This window comes from Canis lupus, chromosome 9 (assembly GCF_003254725.2).
Source record: "Canis lupus dingo isolate Sandy chromosome 9, ASM325472v2, whole genome shotgun sequence".
Taxonomy (NCBI): domain Eukaryota; kingdom Metazoa; phylum Chordata; class Mammalia; order Carnivora; family Canidae; genus Canis; species Canis lupus.
Window position 1 is genome coordinate 12,810,166 of NC_064251.1, and position 24,686 is coordinate 12,834,851.

General features: G+C 43.9%; 2 protein-coding genes across 7 annotated transcripts in view; both read left to right on the plus strand.

The window, feature by feature from the left end:
* Positions 1 to 24,686, plus strand: part of PRKCA (protein kinase C alpha) — a 395,118-nt gene that overhangs the window by 264,261 nt on the left and 106,171 nt on the right. For all 3 annotated transcript variants that reach the window (XM_049114584.1, XM_025436489.2, XM_049114585.1), the window contains 2 exons: positions 4,896 to 5,007; positions 8,204 to 8,332. In XM_049114584.1, the coding sequence (XP_048970541.1) occupies positions 4,896 to 5,007; positions 8,204 to 8,332 (241 nt within the window). The remainder of the gene's footprint in view (positions 1 to 4,895; positions 5,008 to 8,203; positions 8,333 to 24,686) is intronic.
* On the plus strand, positions 15,442 to 24,232 carry LOC112652874 (uncharacterized). 4 transcript variants are annotated; one of them, XR_003131783.3, is made up of 3 exons: positions 15,442 to 16,270; positions 19,398 to 19,727; positions 22,448 to 24,232. XR_003131783.3 is itself a non-coding variant. In XM_025436491.3 (3 exons), exons 1-3 carry the CDS (start codon positions 16,511 to 16,513, stop codon positions 20,481 to 20,483), a joined length of 624 nt encoding a protein of 207 aa, XP_025292276.1. In that variant the 5' UTR covers positions 16,277 to 16,510; the 3' UTR covers positions 20,484 to 22,387. The 4 variants fall into 4 exon arrangements, 3 of the variants coding, with proteins under 3 accessions (XP_025292276.1, XP_035577054.1, XP_025292275.1); XM_025436491.3 differs by lacking the exons at positions 15,442 to 16,270; positions 22,448 to 24,232 and adding exons at positions 16,277 to 16,785; positions 20,465 to 22,387; XM_035721161.2 differs by lacking the exons at positions 15,442 to 16,270; positions 22,448 to 24,232 and adding exons at positions 16,277 to 16,785; positions 20,568 to 22,387.

Here is a 24,686-nt window from a genome sequence, read left to right on the forward strand (position 1 = left end):
AAATATTCTGATTCGACTTTGCAGATAAATCTTTGGACGACTCCTCCCACAACCCTGTCCTGAGATCCAGTGGGTTATGTATATGATATATAGCAGCAGACACTCCTTTGATGGTGGTCTGCTTGAATTCATGGTATCGACCCAGCAAATATTTACTGTATCCCCCATTTAATAAACAGTATATTTGGTTCATAAGCTGTACACTAAGAATATATGCATTGGAATTACGCATGCAAGATCTGGTGAAACCCTAAAGTCTCTAGTCAGTGGCATTGCCGCAGAGTCAAGGTCCTGGTTTTGCTAACATGCTGTGGCTCTGTGAGATGTTATCACTGGGGAAGGCTGGCTGAAGCATGTATGGGAACAATCCATACTATTTTTACAAATTGTTGTGAGTCTTACATTGCATCAGAATAAAAATTAAATGTTTTCTTTTTAGAAGCAAGACAGAATCAAGGAGATTATCTAATCTGGTGGTTTTCCAGCTTGTATTTCAGCACTGGCCTCCCTCACCCTCAGCAGCAGCCCACGGGCACCTCCTGACAATGGGAGGGCCCTGGGAAATATACCCCTTTGAAAGTGCTGACTCAATCCTTTCAGATCCCCAGAGGGGGAATCAGAACCCAAAGAAGTAAAGCACACCACTAGTTAGCAGCTATGGATAGGAACAGAGAGAGCCTGGGAGCTTTTTAGGACAGTTGCTTCTGTAAATCATCATAAGTCATAGCTGTTTAGCTAACACTGTGGTTTCCTTTGTCAGACAAGGTGAGATTAATTCGACTGGAAATGAGTGTCTGTGCTCCTGCGTTCCATTTCCATGGAGACAGAGATGAGCCGTCCTCATGGTCAGAGCAGTGCACAGGGCGGGTTGGGTTGGCGGGCTGTTTTACAGTTTACCACCCGGCGTGGGGCACCTACCTGGAAAGGCCACTGTAGGGCAGAGGACAGGAACTCTGGACCCCAGAAGAAGTCCCCTTCTTCCTTGCCAATTCAGCCTCGCTCCAGCTCCCTGTGAGGTCCAGAGTTGATCAACTTTCCTCTTCCTTTTCTGACTCAAGTCACTAAAGTACTGTTGGAAAACCTGGGGCATCTTGGTCTTTACTTCATTTGTCTAGGAATTTTGGGGTTGCAAAGCCCTGTCTCATATGTTCCCTAAGATAAGCCCCACCGCCAGCCTATAACATAGGCAGATTGGTTTTATTTCTGCTTTATAAGTAAGTGACATGACTTGTCCAAAGTTGTTGAGTTTATATCAGGACTAGAGTCAGACCACAGGTCTCCAGAATTCTGGTAAATGTTCTTTTTGTAGGAGAGGTCGTGATTGTTGTAAAGCACCTGCATGCACTTGTAGATCAACAAACAGGTATTATTGTGTTACTATTCTCATTAACATAAGTATGATTCTTGGCCACTCATGATTTTGGAGCATGAAGACTTCAACACTTGGTCATTCTCCAGACTTCTACAGGAGGTGGAAGCAATGGTTTCCTCTCTTCCTACACCTCAAAACGGTTGGGCCCTGAGGGTGCCATATGGAGATCGGATGAGTAAGACTTTGATTTTCCTGAAAAGTGAAGCAGGTTGCCCATGTGCCACATCAATAGAGATCTGTGTGACAACCAACTGGCAGGACAGCCGCCCTGGAGCTAACTGGCACACCCAGGCTCCAGAGGGCTGAGGGTGAGCTGCCATGCTTTATTTATTTAGCGCCAGTTGTTGATGCCTTCTGCAGGGAAAGCTGGTGGTTTCCCTTCCCCTAGCATCCTCTTTGCCCTCCACATGATAGGACATGCCCTTTGCTGTCAACATGGGGACTTTTAATTGATACTGACACTGTTCTGTTCCCTCAACATTCTGCCTAACATCTGGGATATTGGAAAAATTGGTGTAGTGCTCTAATGGTGGAAGGCTAAGCCCATACTCTTGAGACCATACTCATAGCTACTACTCACTAAGGAAAATAATCTCCCAAGGATGGCATTGATTTTTCACACCCTAAGAGACATTTTGAAAGTACACTAATGTCCCAACCCAATATTGCTAATCATCCACACACACCTGCACCTAGCACCCAGTAGGCACTTACTAGATACTTGACAAATGACCTTCCAAGGCAGTGGTTCTCAGTCTTCGGTGTGCCTGCCAACATGAGGATCATCTGAAGGGCTTGTTGAAACATGAAGCTTGAGGCCTCATGGGATTTCTGATTCATTTGGTCTGGGGAGAGGCTACATAATTTCTGACAAGGTACAGGTGATGCTGCTGCGGTGTAGAGAAAACCATGGTCCTGAAGAGATTGACAAAGCTTTTCTGTAAGGGCCAAGTAGGTAATATTTTAGGTTTTGTGGGCTCTGTCATAACCCCTCAACTTTGCCATTGTAGCCACAGCAAATATGTAAATAAGCAAGCGTAGCTGTGTTCCAGTAAAACTTTATTTACAAAACAGGTGATAGACTTGCTTAAAAAACTTTTGTATTGGGACATCTGGGTGGCTCAGTGGTTGAGAATTGGCCTTTGGTTCAGGACGTGACCCTGGGGTCCTGGGATCCAGTCCCACATTGGGCTCTCTGCAGGAAGCCTCACCCACTGCCTGTGTCTCTGCCTCTTTCTCTCTGTCTCTCATGAATAAATAAAATCTTTTTAAAAAATTGTGTTGGGGTGCCTGGGTGACTCCGTTGGTTAAGTGTCTGCCTTTGGATCAAGCCCCACATGAAGGAGGGGTTGGTCCCTGCTCAGTGGGGAGTTGGTTTCTCCTCTCTCTCTGCTTCTCCCCCTCACTTGTGCACACATGTGCTCTCTCTTTCAAATAAATAAAATCTAAAAGAAGAAGTGTTGAAAATATAAAACTTTGTTTAAAAAAATGTTAAGAGCCAAATCTTCATTCTGGATGGATATTTTTTTTTAAAAGCTCTTGGATGAGAATCTGTTAAAATGCAGATGTTGGTCAAATCCTTTTTTTTTTTTTTTTAATCCTATCTCTACTGTTCACTGGCCACATGACTTTGAAGGTCACTAATGTCTCAGTAGAACAAAGATAATCATACAATGAAAAATCGGGAGAATGCTAACATTTATCAAGTCTGAGTGGCGCTTACGTGTTTAATATTCTTTATACTATTCTACATGATTGAAATATTCCAGGATTTTTAAATTAATGACTTTAAAAAGTAATTACAGGTGACTCTTGAACAACAGATTTGAACTACTTGGCTGCACATATACATGGATTTTGTACATTTATTTTCTCTCATGTTTTTCTTAACATTTTTCTCTAGCTTCATTATAAGAGTACAGTATATACTACATACAGCATGCAAAATATGTGTTAATTGACTGTTTTATGTTTTGGTAAGGCTTCCAGTCAACAGTAAGCTATCAATTTTGGGGGGAGTCACAAGTTATACATGGTTTTCAATTGTGGGGGAGTGGGTCTTGATGCCCTTAACCCCCGCATTGTCCAGGGTCAACTGTATAATTCATTGGCATATGTGGCTTGGATTGTAGGTTTCAAAGTTAACCAAAAGATGAATCCTCTTATAAAATCAAAATCCCCTTGAAAATTCTCTCAAATCACCAGCACCTGGGTTCTTTGAAAGTCAGAAGCCAAGAGTAGCTTTCTTTGTGTATCTTTGCATGTAAAAAACATTAGAGACTAAAGAAGTCATCAGGCTCACCATGTCTGCAGTGAAGTTTTCGGTCTCATGCCCCTTCCCAAAACCACACTCTCCTCTGTTGTCTTCTTTAATTCAGTAAATGGCAGCTCTGTATTTACAACTGATTGGGCCACAAAGAATGATTCAGGAGGAGGGATTTAATAAGGGGGTGTCCTGATACAGGCTCGAGGATGAAACTGTTTTCTGTTTCAAGTAGGACATAAAGGTCTTTCTGCTCAGCCTCCTTTTGCGTATTAGTGAACAGAGGTCTAAGAAGCAGATTGACCACATAAGCATTTAATAAGACTGACTTGTTTTGTCCTCATAACAGCCACATAAAATAGGTGCTATTAATTTCCCAGTTTACAGAAGAGGGAGAAAAGATAAGTTATTTGTCCAAGGTCACGCTTCTGGAAGGTGGTAGCCTTAGGATGGAATCCAGGCAGTCTGACTGCAGGGTCCGTGCTCTTTGGTACTATGCTGTATATAATGTTTATTTCCTTATCTGTAATCTGTCTGTGAATTGAAGAACAAAAATGCTACTTGAGAGAAAGCTGCCTTGTGCCTTCAGTAATTTGTATGTTATGCTAGGGAAGGTAATGAAATTGCAGCAGGGGGCTGTGGAAAGTGTGCTTTCAGTGCATTTCCAATTTTCACCCAATTATCCTGGAGTTTGCCCATCCAAATGCATGTGATACTTTGGAAATAGTGCAGAAGCAGGAAAAGGTCTCTGTTGGTTTGGATGCATATCTGGTCTTAATAGTGTATTGCTAAAAAACTTGCCCAAAAGGAGATCACCCCAACTCCACTGAGCTGGATCTGTAGTCACTCAGTTCAGCTTCACAAATATACCCTGATTTTGTATCTACCATGTGCTGCAGCCTGTACTGGGCACTGGAAATACCATGATACTATGGTGTTTAAAACACTATTTCCCTCAAATATTTTTATGACTATTGGTCCCAAAGTGACAACATTGCTGGAAACTCTGGTGTGTGCAAATTATACCCTGTAAAGAGAGGAAACGTGGATATTTATTGTATGGCCCCAAATGGGCAGCCTATTAACACATGATGTGGCAAAGTCACCAGCACCCTTTGTATTATCCCAGAGAATGCCACACAGTCTCATGCTATTGAACCTTGACATGGCAAGAGGAAGTAGTGGGGCCTGACCTTGACTTAGTCCAAAAATGTGTTCCTTTCATGACTGGAATGAACAATATGCTTCTTTTCCCCCCAGGACCCCAGAAGCAAGCACAAGTTTAAAATCCACACTTATGGAAGCCCCACCTTCTGTGATCACTGTGGGTCATTGCTGTATGGACTTATCCATCAAGGAATGAAATGTGACAGTAAGTTTTCTTTTCCAGTAGATGGTGAGGCTCTGCAGCCTTTGCCCAGGGTTTACAGAGCACCTCAGTTTCAGTACCTTGTCAACTCTTCAGTAAAAATAACTCAATCAAATAGAAACCAAAAAAGTATAGGATCGCTCCGCTGTCAAAGTACTAATTTATTAAACTACTTACTTGCCTAATTGTGAACCAAAAACAACAACAACAAAAAAAACCCCACCCGATTTATAAATGAAGTTAGTGCTGTCACGGTTTTTTTTTTTTTTTTTTTTTTGGGGGGGGGGGTTGGTGGTAGAAATCTTCAGTCACTGTAAAATGCAGGCTAGTCAAACCCCAAAGCAAATGCCATGTGTTGAAAGAAGAGTCCCCACCTCCAGATTCCACATTTGGTTAGGCTTCAAAATAAGCTAAGCAACCATAGTCATTATCTTCCTGTGTCTCTAATTAGTGGGTGGACTGTGGAAAAATCCAGTAGGCTCTCCTTAAAACTGAAACTACGATGAAAATAAAAACCAGACATCTGAAGTACACTCACCCTGCATGTTCACAGACAGACCAAATTCCTATTAGTCCAGTTAGAGATGAAATCACTGAAGACCACAGACAAGGCATCAGCCCCTCCATTCTCTTTTTTATTCCATATATATCATCATCAAGCACCAAGCTAGGAAGAAAAACAGCTCTGGAAACTCTCTGCTTTGATCATTCCTATGAGCTTCCTCCAGGCCACTTATTTATTTAAATAAAAGTATATACTTTTAGGACATAAAAAAAGTAATTACTAAACCTGTTTTTCTAGTGGACTAGGAAGTGTTATGGAAATACCAGTATGTTGCCATTCATTGATTACTGCTCTTATGACCAAAAACTTTCTACATGCATTCTCCATGGAGCAAAGGCAGTATGTATATAAAAATCAAGATTAGATGAACATTACAGAGTAGATGGTTAGCTTCTCAGCACACAGAGGTTCTTCACCTTAGAAAGCTGTCATATTTAATAGACTAAACAAAACGTTTGTGATGATCCAGGCCAGTCGTTTTCTATGTTTTGAGAAACCCTTCGGATTCCAAAGACATGATTTCCAGGGCTTCTGCAAGTGTGAATCCTAAGTGCATTTGTAAATACACTTTTAACTGTTTTAAAACCATGGAACAGAAGCGAACTCTGGAATGTGTTACACACTCAAGCTTGACAAGTTGGAGGCGACAGTGGAGACATCATTGCCAGCTTCACTCATTGGGCAGACCACGCAATCACGTTTCTCCTGTCACATCCACTTAACCCAAGAGTCTATTAGGTTGTATGTCATTGAATAGTGTTTACCATTTCTACATACTCTCCCATCACGGATCTATACGACTTTAGCAAAATACAGAAGTAAGTGCGCTGTCAGGGCAGAACTGAGACAGCTGGTTTCAAAATTTTGTTTGGATCAGAGGGCTTTATTGGTTATCCATGAATGTCTTTGTAATAAATGGTATAAATTTGAATTTATTAACTAAGTTTTTGCTGATGAAGTTAACACTCATCTGGTTTATATGTTAGGATTCCGCTTAGGATTTTGTTTGAAAAATGGATTCCATTACCAAAAATATTTTGAAAACCACTGACCTGGACCAATGTTTTTTGTTTTGTCTTATTTTGTTTTAAGCTCTCTTCTTCGGAGTTGTAGAGCTTCTGTCCATGCTCCTTCCTCCAGGGAAGCAGATAAGCAGATTTGCACCAGCACCCCAACTTTAACTTCTGCAGAGAAGAAACTTGTCCCTATGCCTTCACACATCGCAGGGTTAGAATATTGTATACAGCTCTGCTTGGTAGGGGAAAGACGTTAGCAACCACTTGTCCAGACCAGCCTCTTAATTCACAGAGCAGGAAATGGAATCAGAGAGAGCTCTTGAGCTTCCCAAGATCTAAAAGCTGCTAATGGTAGAGCCGAGACATGAATACAACCCAGGGCACTTTCGCCTCCCATGCTCCCCCTTTGCAGAGAGGCTGGCATTAATTTCTTTGAAGTTGCAATTCTGCCCAGGCACTCAAAGATGGGAGTTGGTTGACACAAGTCCTGTCAATAGCACACCTTGTCAAGAAGCTTTTATATTGGCTGCGTCGAGGTGCATGATTTTGAACAGTTAGCTTTGGAAATAGAAACCTAAAGAGAATCCACATTTGTTAATCAGCTCATTGTTTCCTCATTGTGTCCATTAGCCTGTTTTCCGTATTGAATCATGGCAAATATACGTTATTTGCCATGTGTTTTGCCATTTACTTCACCATGTTAAGCACTCAAAATGAAATGAGCCTGAAGGCTCCACCCTGAAGGCTACAGAAGAGCCTTTATGACATCCTGTCCAGGGTATGTGAGGATTCCAGTGGCCATCGCTTCTTTGGGAAGCCTGAAGGTACAAGGACAATAGAGCTGGAACACCTACACAGAGTCTTCTGTTTGTGTTCAGCACACAGGATTCTTTTCAGGGTTTCTTTGGTTCATTGCACCGAGACTGATCTTTTTATTCCTCTCTGTCTCACCCACATAGTGTCAGCTGGTAAGGAATGGCTTATCATGCCAGGCGTGTATTTGTTTTACTTAGAATAATATTTAAATATTTGAAGACAGGTTTAAAATCTAAAATACAAGTTCCTAAAAAAAAAAAAAAAAGACAAAAAAGAGCAATGTACTTAAGCCTTCTTGAAAATACAGAGTTAACTAAGGAAAGAAATTTTATCAATTTCCTGTACTCGCTCCACAGATTCTCAATCTCCCTGAATGGTAAGCTCAGAGGGGCATAAGAAATTCTTTGGCAAAAAAAAAAAAAATCCTCTGTTTAAAATTTGCATGTAATTTGCCTCTGCATACATGAAATATTAATTAGCCTGTGCTCTGTATGCATTTACCTGTGTGAATTCTGTAGAGTGTTAAATATTTGAAGCAGTCACAGAAGAGCAAGCAGGGGAATTTTGCTTCAGTTAAGACTGGACAAATATGGCATGGGTATTTTAAGGATATTGTCATTCACATGAAGCCTCTGTTATAGGGAACATCTGCTAACAGTTCTTCGTGTCACCAAAAACATGATAGCAAAGTATCGAGTTAGAGGGTAGCTCATTTTCACTTGTGCTCAGACACCAAAACACGGAGGAAGTGAGGGCTTGAGCCCATATGCGCAGCCTTACCCTTTGCTTTCATGATTCACAGCCTGTGATATGAACGTGCACAAGCAGTGTGTAATAAATGTCCCCAGCCTCTGCGGGATGGACCACACGGAGAAGAGGGGCCGGATCTACCTGAAGGCTGAGGTCACTGATGAGAAGCTCCACGTCACTGGTAAGACATGCTTGTGGATGCGTGAAGCGCGCAGCTTCTCCAGCAGCGTTCGAGTCAAGGTCAGGTTGACCCCAAGGCATCATTGCCTCGGAGCCGGTCAGACTCAGAGCCATTGATTTGCCATTAACACATCTCCCCAGAGACTGCTCAGTACGCCAACTTCCCAGCTACTCAAATGCCATACAGAGTCACAACTGCCTTGTGGGTTGAGGTACTCTGACAGCATGGCCAACGTGTTGTCCCCTGGTGACAGAGGAGCAGGGAAGCCAATTAAACAAAATGCTGTTGAAGGGAGTCGGCTAGGGCAGAGGGAGGTGGAGGGATGGCCAGACGTGTTGGCGTCAGGCTGTGGTGACCTGATCAGCCCATCCTAATGATGACACTGACAGTAACTAGCCATCAGCTTATCGAGTTATGCTTCCTCTGTGGTAGGCACAGTGCTAAGAACTTAGCCATAGATAATTTGTTTAGTCCTCCCAGCTACCCAGTTGTTAGCCTCATTTTCCAGAAGAGGAAACGGAGGCATAGAGAGATCAGAAATTTGGAATGTCATAGAGCATGGAGGAGCCAGTTGGAAAAGCAGCATTTCCACTCCAGATCCTATGCTTTTAACTATCACACCAAATACACCTCCTATAAACAGTGCAGTCGTGAGACCAGAGTTCCCTGTCCACAGGCCAGAACACTCCTTCCCCGGGGCTGTGGCTCTGTGGGCTGTGCCATAGCATGGCCTTTCCTTTGGTTTTCCCACCAAATCCACTCTCGCTAGATCAGCACACTCTGTCCAGTTGTCCAAGAGACTTGTTGGCCCGGGACACATCGTGTGTCCTGAGATACTTGGCATATCTGTGCCATGATCCACTCTTGTCAATTTATGGTTTTACGGCCCATTGTCAGTCAGTCTTGTTCCTTAGCTCTTGGGGTTCCATCATGTGCTACCACATACTCTGTTTCCTTTGACAAGAGCGTTTGTTTTCATTGAATAAAGGTATTAGGTTTCCATTTGTATTTAGAAATTTTAAGCTGTCAAACACATGGGAAGACTTTATTGTTATGTATTGGCAAATAACATAAAATATTAAGGAAAAAGGATGAGCAGGATCTATTTAAGCTGGGGGGGGGAGGGTGACATTATTCCCCCCACCTCCCACCACCTCCCCACCCTGGTAAGAATTTAGAGAAAATCAAAGGATTTTGAGGTGTTGCTAAAAAAGGATCAACACCCTTTGCCTCTGGGTAACCTTGTGAAACAAGTCTAGCTCATGTTCAAGAGTGAATTGTGAATAGAATCCCTGTCATAGACACAGAATGCATTTTGACTTTTTGGTTTCAGGGAAGTTCATTTCCCCAGACCTTTGCTTCTGCATCCTTCCCTGTGGGGCTCACCTACATTTCCCTTTCACAAGACTGACACTGGTGATGGGGTCCACTCTGTCCTCCAAGCTGGAAGCCAGGGCCTCCCTTGTGGGTACCAGAGGAAGCAGGGCTCCTCCGGGGCCCTGAGAATGTCTGTCCCACCACAGCCTTATACTTGTTCTCTTTCTACTGAGGCTCCCACCTTGCCAGAATCCTATATTGGGGGCAGGGACCATGCAGCTTAAGAGAAAATGATCAGAAAGCAGTAGGTGGTAAGGGATTTGGAGCCTAAAGTTAGAACACCTATTGGCTAAACACTGCACTGTTTTTCTTTAGCTTTATAAAGCCACTGCTGTTGGCAATATAAGAAACATTACAGGTGACCCGTCAGAGCTTAATTGTGAAGTGCATGGCTCACTGTGAGGCAAGAATGCCCCGGCAGTTTTTAAACATTCAGCTCTCATTCATTTTGTTTCTGAATACAGCAGAGCACACTGCATACTGGACCTGCCCCATGCTTTCTCTTGTAATAAAAGCAGCAACCATACAGTGCTGCTTGAGTTTTCTACTGTCTTCTCTGAGCCTCGAGAAGCTTACACATGTATAAAACTGCACAGAGGGTCACAGATGCCTCGGCCAGGGTGGCACATGGTACACAGAGGAGGAAGATCGGGTCTCATCATGCAGGCCCAGCAAGGAGTGTTGTCCCAGAGCTCACATGCTCATTGCCTCACCATTGCCAAGAGCCTAACTTGATTCAAGCCATAGAATCCTCCTAGGAGACCACACCCTTCACTGAGTTAGATATAGATTTTTAACATGTGAAAGCCAGTGAGCATAACTTATGATAAAAATCTAGGTCAAGTCTCTTGAGAATTAGTCTAAAGTGTTTTTGCATAGATACAGCTCTGCTCTAGGAATATGAGTCCAGCAAGAGTTTAATAACAGTAGCAACAGCAGCCAACATGAGTGGCCTCCACAGAAAGGGCACTTTCTGAGCATGTCGCCTAGTTAACTTCTGTAAACCTATGTGGAATATTACTTTATTATCCTTACTTAGAGATGAAGGCACAGAGAAATTACATGACTGGCCCAAAGTCAAGCAGTTGGTAAAATTAATCATTAAGTGAGTAATTGCTACGAGTAGAGATATAAGGTATTTCAATGATAGTATTGATAAGAATTGGTATCTTGTCTTAGTTCTGGCTGCTATCAAAAATACTATAGACTGGGTGGCAGAAACACATTTTATTGATCACAGTTCTGGAAGCTGGAAAGTCTAGGATGAAGGTGCTCTGATTTGATTCCTGGTGAGGACTCCTTTTTGGTTTGTAGATGATTGTCTGGCTGTGTCTTCACTTGGGGGATGGAAAAAGAGAGGAAGCAAGCTCTTTGGTGTATCTTCTTATAAGAGCACTAAACCCATCATGAGGGGAGCCTCACTGTAATGACTCAACTATTTCCCCACAGCCCCCTATTCAAGGGGCCAGGGGTTCCCATCACTTTAGGGGTTAGGGGTTCAACATATGAATTCAGGGAGGATACATAATTCAGTCCATAGCAAAACTATTTTTTTAAATATGGTTGTTATTTGTGTGAAGAAAATTTCATCCTAAGCATGGAAAGCCAAACTCAAGATGGTAACTATTGGATAATCATCTATCTAAATTAGAACTTTGAATGTAGTAGATTTTCAGAATCAGAATTAACTTTGATGTAGTGAGAACACAAATATAAATAATAAACCATAACAAATAGAGCTTATGATCCAAATGCAAAAAAAAAAAAAAAATTCGGAAGTAGTATAGGGTTCCCTTCACCCAATTCTCCTGCCCCTCAGTATTGATATTCTTCTAGAACCATAGGGTAAGTATCAAAGTAGACACATTGTTATTTACTTTATTTTTAAAATATTTTATATATTTATTAGAGAGAGAAGAGAGAAGAAGAGAGCAGGAACTGGGGTGTGGGAAGGGGCAGACCCCTGTGGAGCAGGGAATTTGATGCAGGGCTCCATCCCAGGACCCAAGGATCATGACCTGAGCCGGAGGCAGGCACTTAACCAACTAAGCCACCCAGGCACCCCTCAAAGTAGACACATTTTTAATAGTATCTGATAGATTTGTTTTTTTTTTTAAAGATACCTGCGTACCTATAGTTCGTCACTGGAAATTATTTTAAAGAGGCAAAGAGAAGACATCAGACTTCTCTTAATCCAGTATGAAAAGACTGCCAAGGATACAAAGCAAAGCCCCTTTGGAGCAGAAGCTGCCAGTGATGGCTCCTCCTCCTGCATTATCTGCCAAACCTCCTAACACAATGGTTCAGGCACAAATTTGTCTTGACACATATTTTAAATAACAGTAGCTACCAAGTAGTACTTGGTATGGATGTACTGTGTTTATAAGACTGGACCTTTCTTTCTGCTAAGTGCTTTCTATTCCTTGTTTCTTTGACCCTTCAAACAATGCCATAAAGTGCTATTATTAGCCTCAATTTTGAGATATGCAAATGGGTTAAGAGAAAGAAAGGAAGACATTGTTCCGAGTTCTAAGGTAGAAAGCATTGGTGTTGAAAAAAAAAAGAAAGAAAGCATTGGTGTTGGAGCTTGAGTGACGCCCAGCCCCTTGCTTTCAGCCCAGAGGCTGCGAACCTCCTAATTCTCTCGTATTAATTAAAGAGACTCTTTTTTGAATAAATAGCAAACCTGTATGTATTCACCAAACCCATATTCGGCACCCCACAGTTTCTTTGAAGGTACAGAAGGTCCCAATGTGAGACTTAAAACCAGGGGAGGAAAAAAAGTAACTCATGAAGGAATTAATAGCCAATCCAAGTGCATGCAAAATTAAATGCTTGATTATGTGGGTGCTAAATGGTATGCCATGGAGAGGGGCGAGTATTTGTGAGGCAGAGGGAGCAGAGTTCCAGTGAAGGACCCAGATGGAATGGCGGCATCAGCCTGGCTTTAATAAGAATGCAGGCATAAAGAGTGAACCGTAACAAGCAGAGCTTATGTCCAAATGCAAGTGATAAGTTGGAAAATGCATTTAACCCCTGAGCAGCTGTGCTGATGGTTAGATTAGTTCATCTCCATTTTACCTATGCAGAATCACTTAAATTGAAAATAATTCCCAAAATAAAAAAGAAACTCCCAAGATTCCTGCTTTGGGACAGAAATCAGCCTTTTGAAATCAGAGATGAGTTTCCTTTCTAGATCGGTGTGGTATTTATGGGAAAGGCCTCCGCTTTGGTGATATATTTTTATTTTTTGCCTTTGGGCAGTGGTGCTGATGTTATCTGAACAGCGTCATTTTTATTTCTTCCAATATGCGATTTTAATAGGTTTTCTACATTCCTGTGTGCTTTTTTTATTTGGTTTTTTGGAGGAGTGGTAAAAAAAAAAAAATCCCTCGTGGGAACAAATTTTCAATTTAATGTTGTAAGTAAATGGAAAAAATATCATTCTTTACAGCTGCTCCAGGAACACATGTCTCCCACAAATAGATTATTCTGCAGAAGAGTCTCATTTTCTCAAATACTCGGGGTGGTTAATTTGGCGTGGAGATCGAAGTTCTCCAGCAAGTTCCGGGAGGAGGGGAGGGCTTGGGACAGGAGCTGAGGCTCCTTGCAACGACCAGTCACATCCTGCTCAGTCTGCCTTCTAGGGCAGTTTGCAGTTCAGTGCCCCTGTGTCACCACTGCAGCCATCGAGACTTGTCGTCATGGTATTGTGATGAAGCAATAACACTCCCTGTATGTGTTCTTCCCTCTTCTGGGCCTAGAGGCCTGTCAGAGTCAAAGCAGTGCGACTCAGCTTTGGGGAACAATTGTTGATTCACCCATTCATTATACATTTATTGAGCATGTGTCAGGGCCTCTCAAGGCGCCAAGGAAGCAAAGATAATTAAGACATGGTCCTTACTGTGGAATGTGTGGTCTTGGGAAGGTGGGGGGGGGGATTGAGACATAATAAAGAATGAGCGGGTGCACCTGCCTTTAAGTGGAGTGGGAAATGGGGAGAGCAGTGCCTCACCTGCCCTGCAGAAGCTGCTGAGGGCTCCATGTGTAGCAAGTGACAGTGAAGCCGGGAGCACGTTTCAGATAAAGATGCAGAGCCATGGAAGGGCGTGGTGTGTTTGGGAAGCTCACATAGTCTAGGATTTGGGGAATCTGGAGTGTGAGGTGGGGAGAGCTGGAGGGCAATTTCTTTCTGTTTTTAAGGCATCAGGGCTAGAGTCATCACAGTGTACAGATTGCACAGTTCTTAGGGGTCGTGTAGTACAGGCTCTAAATATTTCCTTTTCAAACGAGGATTTCAAGTTCCAGGTGGCTGTGTTTTCAAGGACAGAGCATTGATCTGATAGCCTGAACTCCAGATGTCCCCCTGAGGTTCACAGTGACCCTTGACTTTTCTTTGTCAATGCTGGGAAAGGGCGCAAAGCAGGTACCCCACTAGTTGCCTGAAAGCTTTGTAGGGATGCTTTTCCCAATGACAGTCAAGCTTGTGGAATATAATAATCCCAGTGTGGGGCTGCCAGCTAGGAGTTGGACCGAGCTTATTGCTTGAAGGAAAAGGTATTACTCAGAGGTAATTTCCATGAAATAAAATCTTGGCTGTGGGATTTGGATCCAGCTCAGGCACATGGAAGGTGATGCAGCTGAGGTAGCTGGTCTGTGGGTTGGGATAGAGAAGGGAGGCCAACAAGAAGCTGATTACCCTCAAGTATACCCAGATTGTCCATTATTGGTGATACCTAGTTCAGGTATTTTCATCAGATCCCTCCACGACAAAGGGACCCTTTTCTGTTTATAAATTAAGGAATCTGGGTGTGTCATAGCTGGAGACCAGCAGCCTTCCACCCAGTGGTTTCAGCATCCGTGGATGAGCTGTAATCAGCTATTACATTGATGGTTGCACAATGATGACTTTCTAATTCTGTAATTCCTTCTGTGATCATTTGCTGGCATTCGTCTGAAAGGCAAGCTTTTCCTTTACCTCTCCCCTACATTTATTTTTTTTAAATAGGCTCCACACCCAGTGGGGAGCCCAACACGGGACTTGAACTCATGACCCTGAGCTCAAGACCTGAGCTGAAATCAAGAGTTGGATGTTTAACTGACTGAGCCACCCAGACACCCCTCCCCTGCATTTTTTAAAATAGCAATTTGGGCTCACAAGTTCTTTCAATTTTTTGTGTTCAAATTGTTCAAAATATAGCCAGTGGGAGCCCCTTCAAACTGGCTCTGTGTCCTTTTGACATAACCCATCAGGCTTTTTTTTTTTTTTTTTTTTTTTAGCACTTCCTTTCTTTCTAGAACAGAAGAGCCCACCTTGTACTTAATATCTCTGAGTGACTCTGGGTATCTTTTTTTTTTTTTTTAACTGGGAAATAAAAATCCAAGGTCTGTGTGCTAGGGTGCTCATTGCTCCTGGGACATTACTATTTCTCAGCTCCTGCAGTAGACAGAGGTAATGACTCCACACTAGTGTTTCTGGTTCTGATTGCAGCTCAGGGTTCTTCCTTACATTTCCCTGGTCCTTATTCATTCCTCCTCCTCCCTATGTAGATCTCTGGTTCTTGATGATTTCAATAAGTGTACTTATTTGCTCTGCCTCACATTACATGCAGCAAAATTTTAGAATTCACAGACCAATAACCCCAATCTACTCCATAAAGTTCAAGATTTTATTGCTGTTCTAAAAAATCCTTGGATGATATCCCACTAAAGGTAGAGTCAGAATACTGTCACTTGGATTGAACATTTTCCTATGAAGTTCTGTTCTCCATTTGATATAAGTAGGCTGCCTTAACTGAATAACCAAACTCAGCCTCCCCCATACCACAGACTAAAAGGGTATACCTATTGTGATGTAATAAGAAGGTACATGGTATTGCCTATCAAGTGTGTTTGCCAAAATTTTATTTATTTATTTATTTATTTTGCCAAAATTTTATAACCTGAATCTAATTATGAGAGGGGAGGGGGAAGCAGATAAGTCCAGATATTGGGACATTCTGCTCGTTAACCAGTCTGGACTGTTCAAAAACGCCAATATCCCAAGAAACAAACAGTCAAGGGGACGGTTCTTGAGTAAAGGAACCTGGAGTCATGGCAACCAATGGCAATCTGTAACACTTGATTAGACCCTGGATCTCAAAAGACAACTATAGAGGACTTTGGGTGACAGTGAGGGTTGGGATGGGTTGTGGATCTGGACAATATTTTAGGTAATATGTTTGTATCTGTGAAGTTTCTGGAAGATAATGGTGATGTCTGTACCTCATCTACAAATGACTCCATAAAAACAAAAAACAAAGCAAAAAGCTGAAAATATGTGTAGGTGCATACACAGAAAATATGTGTGGCAAAATGTTAATAAATAGCAAATCTAAAAGTAGATTTAGATAGATAGTGAATCTAGGTGAAGGATATATAGCTGTTCAATGTACTGTTCTTTCAATTCCACTGTGGGTTTGAAATTGTTTAAACCAACCTTCCAGAACTTTGAGCAGTGATAAGTTGGAACATTCTGTTGCTGTCTATAGAGATGACACTCAGCTTGTAGGAAGCCCCCAGGTAAGCCAACATCAGTGCTCCCAGTGGGGATGCTATGCTCCCATTCCTGGGAGGGGGGGGGTGAATAAAAAGAGAAATATTTCTGGGGATGCTAGGGGACTGCCAGCCAGTCCAAACACAAGTAGGAAATGTGGAAAAGGGGTCAGGAGAGCAAACCAGAAAAGCCGCTGTAAGTACCTTCCATGTACCAGGCCCTGTTTGGAAGCCTTTCTATATGTTAATTCTATATATTATGTTGTGATGATCTGTATGTTCATCACAACAACCCTTCGAGAAAAGTGCTATCATTATTGTCATTCTGTAATGAAAGAACAGTCTGGAAGAGCTCCCAGGCCTGCCCAAGGTCACACAGCTGCTAACTGGAGGATGCTCCTGCCCAGCACCCAGGCACGTGCCTCCCACTCTCTCACGCTGCTGACCCCCAGCCCTGCCGAGGGAAGATTGTGTGCTAGCACAGACGTGGCCCATACCAGTGTGAGGTTTGCAACCTCGTGTTTCTGTCCTACAATTAACAGGTGAGACTACTCTGTGCTGGTCCTGTGGCCCCTGTAATTACTGCAGTGCTGTTGGCATCATTGCAAGTGAGGGTCTGTCATCATTTCCCCCAGCCTCTATCTCTCAGGGCTTAGAAAATGGCTAGAAATAAACATGGCAGCAGGGACTCTGGCGGAAAAAAAATTAAAATGGGCAAAGAAGGATGGAAACAAATACCTCCTCCAGACATGTTCCGAGGGCACATGAGTTGGCCAGACATGGGTCCTGGCTCCGTCCTTTCTCACCCTGCCATCACTGGCTTTTCCTTGTTGGCTCTGGTTCTTTCTCATTGCAGACCCATCCTCATCTCCCATTCCCACAGTCCTGGAAGAACCCATCTCCGGCAATCAGCTGCCTTGAGTTTGCTGCTGCTTAACATTTGCAAAAGAATTTGCAAAAGAAAACAGGCATGGTCTCTAAGCTAAAAATGATAGAAGAGCACCCGTGTGTTGCCCCGTTCAGATGTGTACACTTCTAGGTGATAGCTTCTTGGCATGTCTTCAAGGGATTTATTTCTTCTGTCATCTTCCTTGATGGGATATTCCTAAACGTCAGATGTCCTGCCTCCCCAGTCTGATTCCCAGTGGCCCCCATCCCTTGACACTCAGTGTCCCAATGGTAGAGCAAGCTATGTGCTGTGTGCTGTCTGCCCGGTAGGCAGGTTGTTTCCTACCTCCTCACTTTTGTTTATGCTGTGTCCCTTCCCTTGGGAACATCTTAACACTCTGCTCCAGATACCTTTATGAAGCCTCTCCTCACATTTTATAGCTTGCCTAAGATCAACCACTTTTCTCTCATGTCCTTTATAACGTTCATAATGTGATTTCACTTATGTTCATCTGCATGTTAATCTCCCTCCAGCAGACCATTAGCCATTCGAGGACAGAAATGGCATCTTACCTCTTGTATCCAGCCCAGTACCTCAAATTTGTACCCTACTGTGTGTTTGCTGAGTGGGTGATGACTATAGAAGTCTTCAGTAGGCACAGAATTTAAAAATTCACTTGGCTTTATACCGTGCTTTACATCCCAGATCCAAGCAACTCTTCCCATTTTGGCCCTATGTCTGGATCAAGCTAAAATTATTCTATTTTTTGCCTAATTCATGAAGCCACGTGACTTCTGGGATCCTTCAGAGAAACACATATCAGCCAAGAAAGAGGAAAGAGGTCTATCCTCTCAAAAGAAGCATGTCCTTATTTACATCCTGACCGTGGTACCTCATCCTGGCCTGTCAGAGGCAGAGCTAAGTGTTAAGTGTGTACTAACTAGCGGCCTGCCCTCCCCCATGTTGTCATTCCTGCACGGTTCTCTGCGCAGTGGTTTAGACACAGCTTTCCATGCTGGCTGCTTAGTCACTGGATGTTGTGGGAGGCAACAAGACTGGGGCAAAGGGCAAAAGCCGTGTGGTGTTTTCTTAATGCAGTGTGTGCCTTTGTCTTAAAATACCCTGGTATCCAAGCTCAAAGTGACATGGCTTCTGTGTCTCCTGCTCTCCTGCTTAAGATGATCTTAAGCCCCTAGCCTCTTTGACAGGGACCTCAGTCATCTATCCACTTTGGCATCAATGGTTCCTGCCATGAAAATCCATGGACTTTGAACACCCACATTCCTGGGCGGGCGGGGGGGGGGGGGAATAAAAAGAGAAATATTTCTGGGACCTCTTTCAAGATGACGCCATTAGCATACAGGGACGTTGACCTTGACTGAGTGGGTCATTCTTGTGCAGGATTTTAATTGCTTCTAATTATAGGATTATCATTTAAGCAAAAGATTAATTGCCATGAAATTATTGCAAGGAACTTGATCTTCTAGAAAGTAAATGCATTTGCCAAGTGAAGAATCTCTCAGAAGCTTGCAAATGATGTCTTTTTAATCACATCATGGAAATTTCTTTCTTTCTTTTTTTTTTTTTTTTTAAATCTTTGATGGGGAGAGGAGATGTTAAGGGGGTCAGGCTGGAAGAGACAATAGCAGATAAATGCCCCTTTGGATTTCTCCCACCACCCTACCCAAAGGTTGGAAAACTTGAACATTCAGTGTTCACTTTGTTTACCAGTGGAAATGTTCCAAAATAAATGCAGAGGTTTTTCCTCCTTTGATCCATTTCATCTTCATGAATGGATTAGAGTAGTCCCCTAAAAAGCTAGGTGAGTGGATGCTGCCTTTTGGTCCCTTCCAACACTAAGCTGCTCCTATATCCCACAAGCATTCTTTTTCAAATGTTTTGAAAGGAATCTCCAGTTCATGGGTATACACCTGCTCTGGTTATTAGCCCCAAAATGGTGCTGAGAAACATCAGGCTGTGTTCATCTCAGCCTCTAGGCATTTCCACTTGGAAAGAATGCAGATTCCCTGAGAAAATAGTAGTTAGCTCCTGAGGTTCTTCTAAAATATCCCTATTTGAATAAGGCAGGGAATGGCCACCTGCGGAAGCCCTGCACCAGACTGCCCCCCCCCACAGAGGACTTTGCTGAGAACAGTAGCTGTACTTTCACCACCCATTTTCCTTGGTAATTAATGCAAAGTTTGTGGTTAATTAAAGACAGTCAGGGTCCCTTTTAAAACCAAGTCAAGCATTTTTTTTCCCTAGAATAATGAAACAAGAACAGATGCAAGGCAAACTTCCTATAAAAGTGTTCAAGGTGGGGGTGCTGAATTTGGAGAGAGTTGCATTGAAGAAAGTGTCGCTTCACCAGCTTCGACCCACTGGAGGCAGGGGATGTAATCGAAAGAAATGCCTACTCTCCTGGACACCCAGTGGGAAGGTGGCGGAGGAGGACTCTTGTTCTGGCAAATACCACACTGACATCTCCTTCTGCTTAAGTCACTCTGCCTGCAGCCAACCACTGCCGGAAGGAAGGGTGCGCAGGACATGGTTCTTTGGCTGTGTATTGCCACTCTCATTTTATGGGCTGCCTGGGTGAGTACCCACAGAAGAACTCTTGTGGGTAAACATCTGCCCACAAGGCCAGAAAGTGTGTGCGCTACACATTTTAACCAGCACAGTTTGCAGCCTCATAGATCTTACTAATAGATCCTCATAGATCCCCTCGACTCTGGATGACCCTGAAACCTATTTCAATCCCCTACCCTGAACCCCTAAGAGAGCAGGGATTCTGGTAGCCTGAAAACTCTGAACTTCTTTTTTTTTTTTTTTTTTTAAAGATTTTATTTATTTATTCATGATAGACACAGAGAGAGAGAGGCAGAGACACAGGCAGAGAGAGAAGCAGGCTCCATGCACCGGGAGCCTGACGTGGGATTCGATCCCGGGTCTCCAGGATCGCGCCCTGGGTCAAAGGCAGGCGCTAAACCACTGCGCCACCCAGGGATCCCAAACTCTGAACTTCTGAAGGATGCCCATTATATTTTTTGAAACTAATCTCAGCACACATTAAATGACTAACACTCCATGAAGAAAAGGTACAGGGAGCCTGTGTTTATAAGGTAAGAGAAGCGATCTGGTTTTAGTGGAAACTATGCTATTGGCTTTATGGTCAGATCAATTGGGGTTGACTCCCAACTCCGCCACTAACCAATGCTCGATAATAATTAGGGATTGTTTCTCTACGACAAGTTTTGTTGCAGTCACGTTTATATTATATGGTTCAATGAATCAGTATGTGTCACTTATTGACACATTAACTCTTTCTGTAGGCATTTGTTCATGGCATAACTATGCCCACAGGAGGGCTCCAGCCACAGCAAGGAAAGCCTAATCCCAGATTTCGTTTGCTTTTTCCTTTACGGTGCCTACCAGGCAGGACCCAGGAACACCCCAGAATCTGCACTTTGAGAATGGAAAGAGTTCAGTGAATGGAACAGTTGTGTATCAAGCTGAGAATATTAAACCTGAGGATTTTAACCTTCCATGCACCTTGTCCTCAGCTCCCTGGGTTTTGCCTTCCTCATATGCAAGTTCATACAAAGGCACTTAACTGTAAGAACTCCGAGGGTCCCCGCAGGTCTGGCGTTTATCTGCTGGAAGTGTCATTTCAGAGAGAAAGAGCTGATCACCAGGGCCAACCAGCCTGGCCCCCCTCGAGGAACTGAGAGAATTGGGGGCTCCAGCTTGATGAGGCTTGAGAAGCATTGGGCATGGTAACTTTCAGACAAGTCTGAATAGCAGACACCTTCCAGTGACATCTTACTTGGAGTGATATTCCCGTTAAACAGAGCTCCCCTTGTTAGAAAGGAGAGGATGTGGCACCCACGTCCCCCCTCCTCTTCGACCCATGAGGAGACTAGGGAACAGGTTGAGAACCACTGATGCAGCCCAACTTCTGCATAGTTTTTTTCATGTGAAAAAAACTAAGGTTTGGAGAGGGAACAAACATGACTGGTGTAGGGTGTCTGGGGTTGTAAGGGACAAAACCAGACTTCAGCCCACTCATGAAGAAGGAATTATCGAAAGAAATCTGGGATAGCTGCTAGAACTCAAGGGTGGGAAGGCTTTGGGACCCTGGAAACAGGGTTTTGTATCCCCTCTTCTACATGTGAACTACTGTCTTTCATCCCTTTCAAAGCTAGTTGGGCTCTCCCCACATTGCAGAAAACATGGCCCCAGATGGTTCTTCAGCTTTGCCTCTTACTGCTTCATATCTCCCTCCATGTCCGGCACAATCCAGAGGCTCAGGGAAGGGACTCATCGGCTCATTGTGGGTCATGTGCCAGCCCTGGACTCCTTGACTATGGCTGAAGCATGGGGTCACAGAAGGGGGTAGGCCCAAGGGGGGAAGGGCATTTTGCAGGACCTGAGAGGTGGGTGCTAAGCAGACAGGATGAGAAGTAGTGCAGCACGACCGGAAGCTGGCAGCCAGGTTATGCAGAAAGCTGCTGTCAGAACAGGCACTGGAGCCAGGCTCCTGCCCTCCACTTGGGTGCCTTTTTCCTTCAACCATGTTGCACGTCCACAGTTACTAAAGAGCAGTGGCAGTGTCTATGCTTCTGTACAAAAGTTAGATATGACTCATACGTCCCTTTTGAACAAAACGCATTCCTGACCTGGCCAGTTTCCAGAAACAGCCAAGGATAAAGGAAAAATGGATTTGGCTCTATTTGTCCAGTCCAGCCGCCTGGCCCATTAATCACCCCTCTCAGAAGCTATAAAACCACACACTGGGTTCCAAGTGGAAATGGTGCTGATGGAGAAGAGGCTTAGTGATGGCGGTACCCCCAGGAAGCAGTGTTCTTTGAATGGGGCCCCAGTTAGAAGGTAGAACAAGTACCAGGAAGGTGGAGATGGTTGATTAGGGCCTGGGGACTGGACAAAGCCCTCCAGCCTGCATTGTGAACTGCGCGGCCCGAAATGACTCCCCCCCCCCCCCCCCCCCCCCCCCCGGGTAGCTTTGTCTGCAGGCTCTGTGATTTACTTGGTCCCAGGACTCTGTGCCTGTCACCCCCAGAGCTTTGCTTTTATGAGCATTTCCAACTGCGGGAATGAACTAGTTGGCAATATGCTAACAATGCCTCTGGATTCTTAGCCTCTCTCTGGGGAAAAAAAAAAAAAAAAAAAAGCCAGCTTACCTGGCTTCCATTCAGCAGGGGAAAGACAAAGCAAGGTACATGTTATCCATGAATCATCACCATTAGTCTCTCCCACAAATGGAACATTGATGTGTCTCCTGCTTGGTTTTTCAGCTATGGTGATTATGCTCAGAATGGCGGGTCCCCTCTCTGCTCCCTAAAGCTCTTAGCTCTCAAATGCCTACCTCTTGAGGCCTCCTGAGGAACTGACTCTTCATCCTGTGGCTAGTCTTTGACTTGTGGGCCCTACAACATGGACTGGCTTCCTGTTTAATCTCTGCACTTGGCGGTTTTTCCTACCAGTGACTGCCTTAGTACCATGGCGTGGTGGTTATACAAACAACTTGGTTATTTTACTGGATTAAAAGCCTTACACCCAAGATACCCAGTCTCCAATCTTTTCAGAATTAATTTAGTGTCGTGCTAGGTTTGATACGTGTGATCACGTTGGGGTAGTCATCCTTGATGGCTAGACCTAGTCAGAGAGATCCCAATGGATATGAGAACTTGTAGATTTTTTTTTTTTTAATTGCAGTTGAAGTGACTTTGAAGTGACAGGAGGCTTTTCCAGGTAAAGATCTCTCAGCCCTGACATCCCAAGTTTAATTAATGTTTATCTGTAGCTTTGTATTTTCAGATTAAGGCCTGCAGTGGTACAACAGATAGGTGGAAAAGGTGGCTCGTTATATTTTAGCTCTTTCACCAAAGACTCTAGAGACAAAAGCTACTAGTCCCTTGTTTGCATGAACCCCCAATAGCTCCCTCTAAATACATCCCTCAGAATCAGCACTGATCCCTTTTTTTTGGTGATCAAGAACGCCTGGGAGGATCGTCAATCCTGCAGGGGTTGGGAAGAGCCCTGGGGTGGGACTGTCCATCCCTTTACTGGTGACAACTGGAGGAAATACAGCCTCCTATGTGAACTGTTACGGGCTACCAGGCATCCTGTGCGATGCTCAGCCGGTGCATTCCTGGCAGGGAAGCCCAGCAAAGCCCACCAGAAGATGAGGCTCTCTCAGGCTTCTAGCAAAAACAAATTCCTGCTCATCACCTGCCTCAAAGGTTTCTGCAGCTAGTCCCTTGTATAAAGAGGATAGAAGGCTGATTTCATTTGGCTTTGTCTCTTGAAGCCTCAGCTACTTCAGTAGGGGGGAAAAATAAAGAACCAATAAACATTTTTGTCTTTGTCTGCCACACTGATGTGAATGCTTATGATTTTATTAGCAGCTGCCTTGGAGCCAGGCCTGATTTAATTTAATTTAATCTCCTAGGTTATTTTCAGTTCGGCTCAGTCTATTTTAAGCACGGATGAAGGGGAAGTAATCAGAGGGAGGGGGTGGAGGAGGGAGGGGCGAGAGGTACCTTCCAGTCCCCTCCCGGGTTACTGAAGCTTGACCCTGCTTGAGAGAAATGACTTGGTGGAGACAGGTCAGCCCTGCCAACTTCTAGTTCTTACCCTCCTCATCTCTGGTATCCTCTTATTCCTCTGAGAAGAAACATTATATCAACTAGGGTGGGGGGGAGATAATTATGCAGCCAGAAATACAAATGGAGCAATTTTCTCTAGTGTCAGGAGAGCACTGAGTAATGGCACCTGCACCTGCCCCTCCCCTTCTCCTTTCAGCAAACTGCATTTGTCATTGGGTCTTTGTAGCTCTTCCTCTCTGGAGCGCTTTGATGCCCTGCGATTGGGAGTTGGGGAGGCAGGATGCCAGGGCCTCCCAGTGTGACAGGTGTCTGAAGGTCAGCACGTTAGAGAAGCTCCCTCAGTGAAACCCAGGACCAGAACTCTCGTGACGTGGAGCCCAGGAGCAGCCTTCCTCAGGCCACCCCATCATCCCTGCTCCAGGGGGCGCCCTGAGGGCATGCATCTGGTTTGGTACCAATAGCGATCCAGAATGAGAGAGATCTAGCCCAATTTTATGTGCTATCTCTGGAGATAGAAAGTTCTATCGCTACTGCAATGTTGCTCCCAAGCACCCAGAGCTCTTATGTTTACTTACTGTTTTCCTTGTTGGCACACTTATAAGGGTGCCTGGCACATAGTAAGTCTCAGTGAGTGTCCCATGGGAAGACTGTTTTTTTCCTAGATGACATTGGTGATAACAATAGTTAAGAGTTACTCCTTACTTTGTGCCAAGCTCCACGCCAGTGGTTTTATTGGCGTGATATCTTTTATATTATAGTTCGTATTGAGTGAGATTCTTATTATCTCAAGTTTTTAAGTGAGGAAATAGCTTAGGAGGGGTTCAGGGACTTTCCCAGTGACAAGATAGAGCTAGAGCTTGAGTCCCAAAGGAACATTTCCATTCTGAATCCTGGGAGTTTCCATGAGAACATGACCAAAAGATTT

Bases quoted from the DNA above. Each gene is read 5' to 3' on its own strand.
- LOC112652874 (XM_035721161.2), top strand. From the start codon at position 16,511: ATGATCTGTATGTTCATCACAACAACCCTTCGAGAAAAGTGCTATCAT. The intron at 16,786-19,397 runs GTGAGACTACTC...TTTTTTCCCTAG, and splicing joins TTCTGTCCTACAATTAACAG to AATAATGAAACAAGAACAGA. The intron at 19,728-20,567 runs GTGAGTACCCAC...GGTGCCTACCAG, and splicing joins TCATTTTATGGGCTGCCTGG to GCAGGACCCAGGAACACCCC.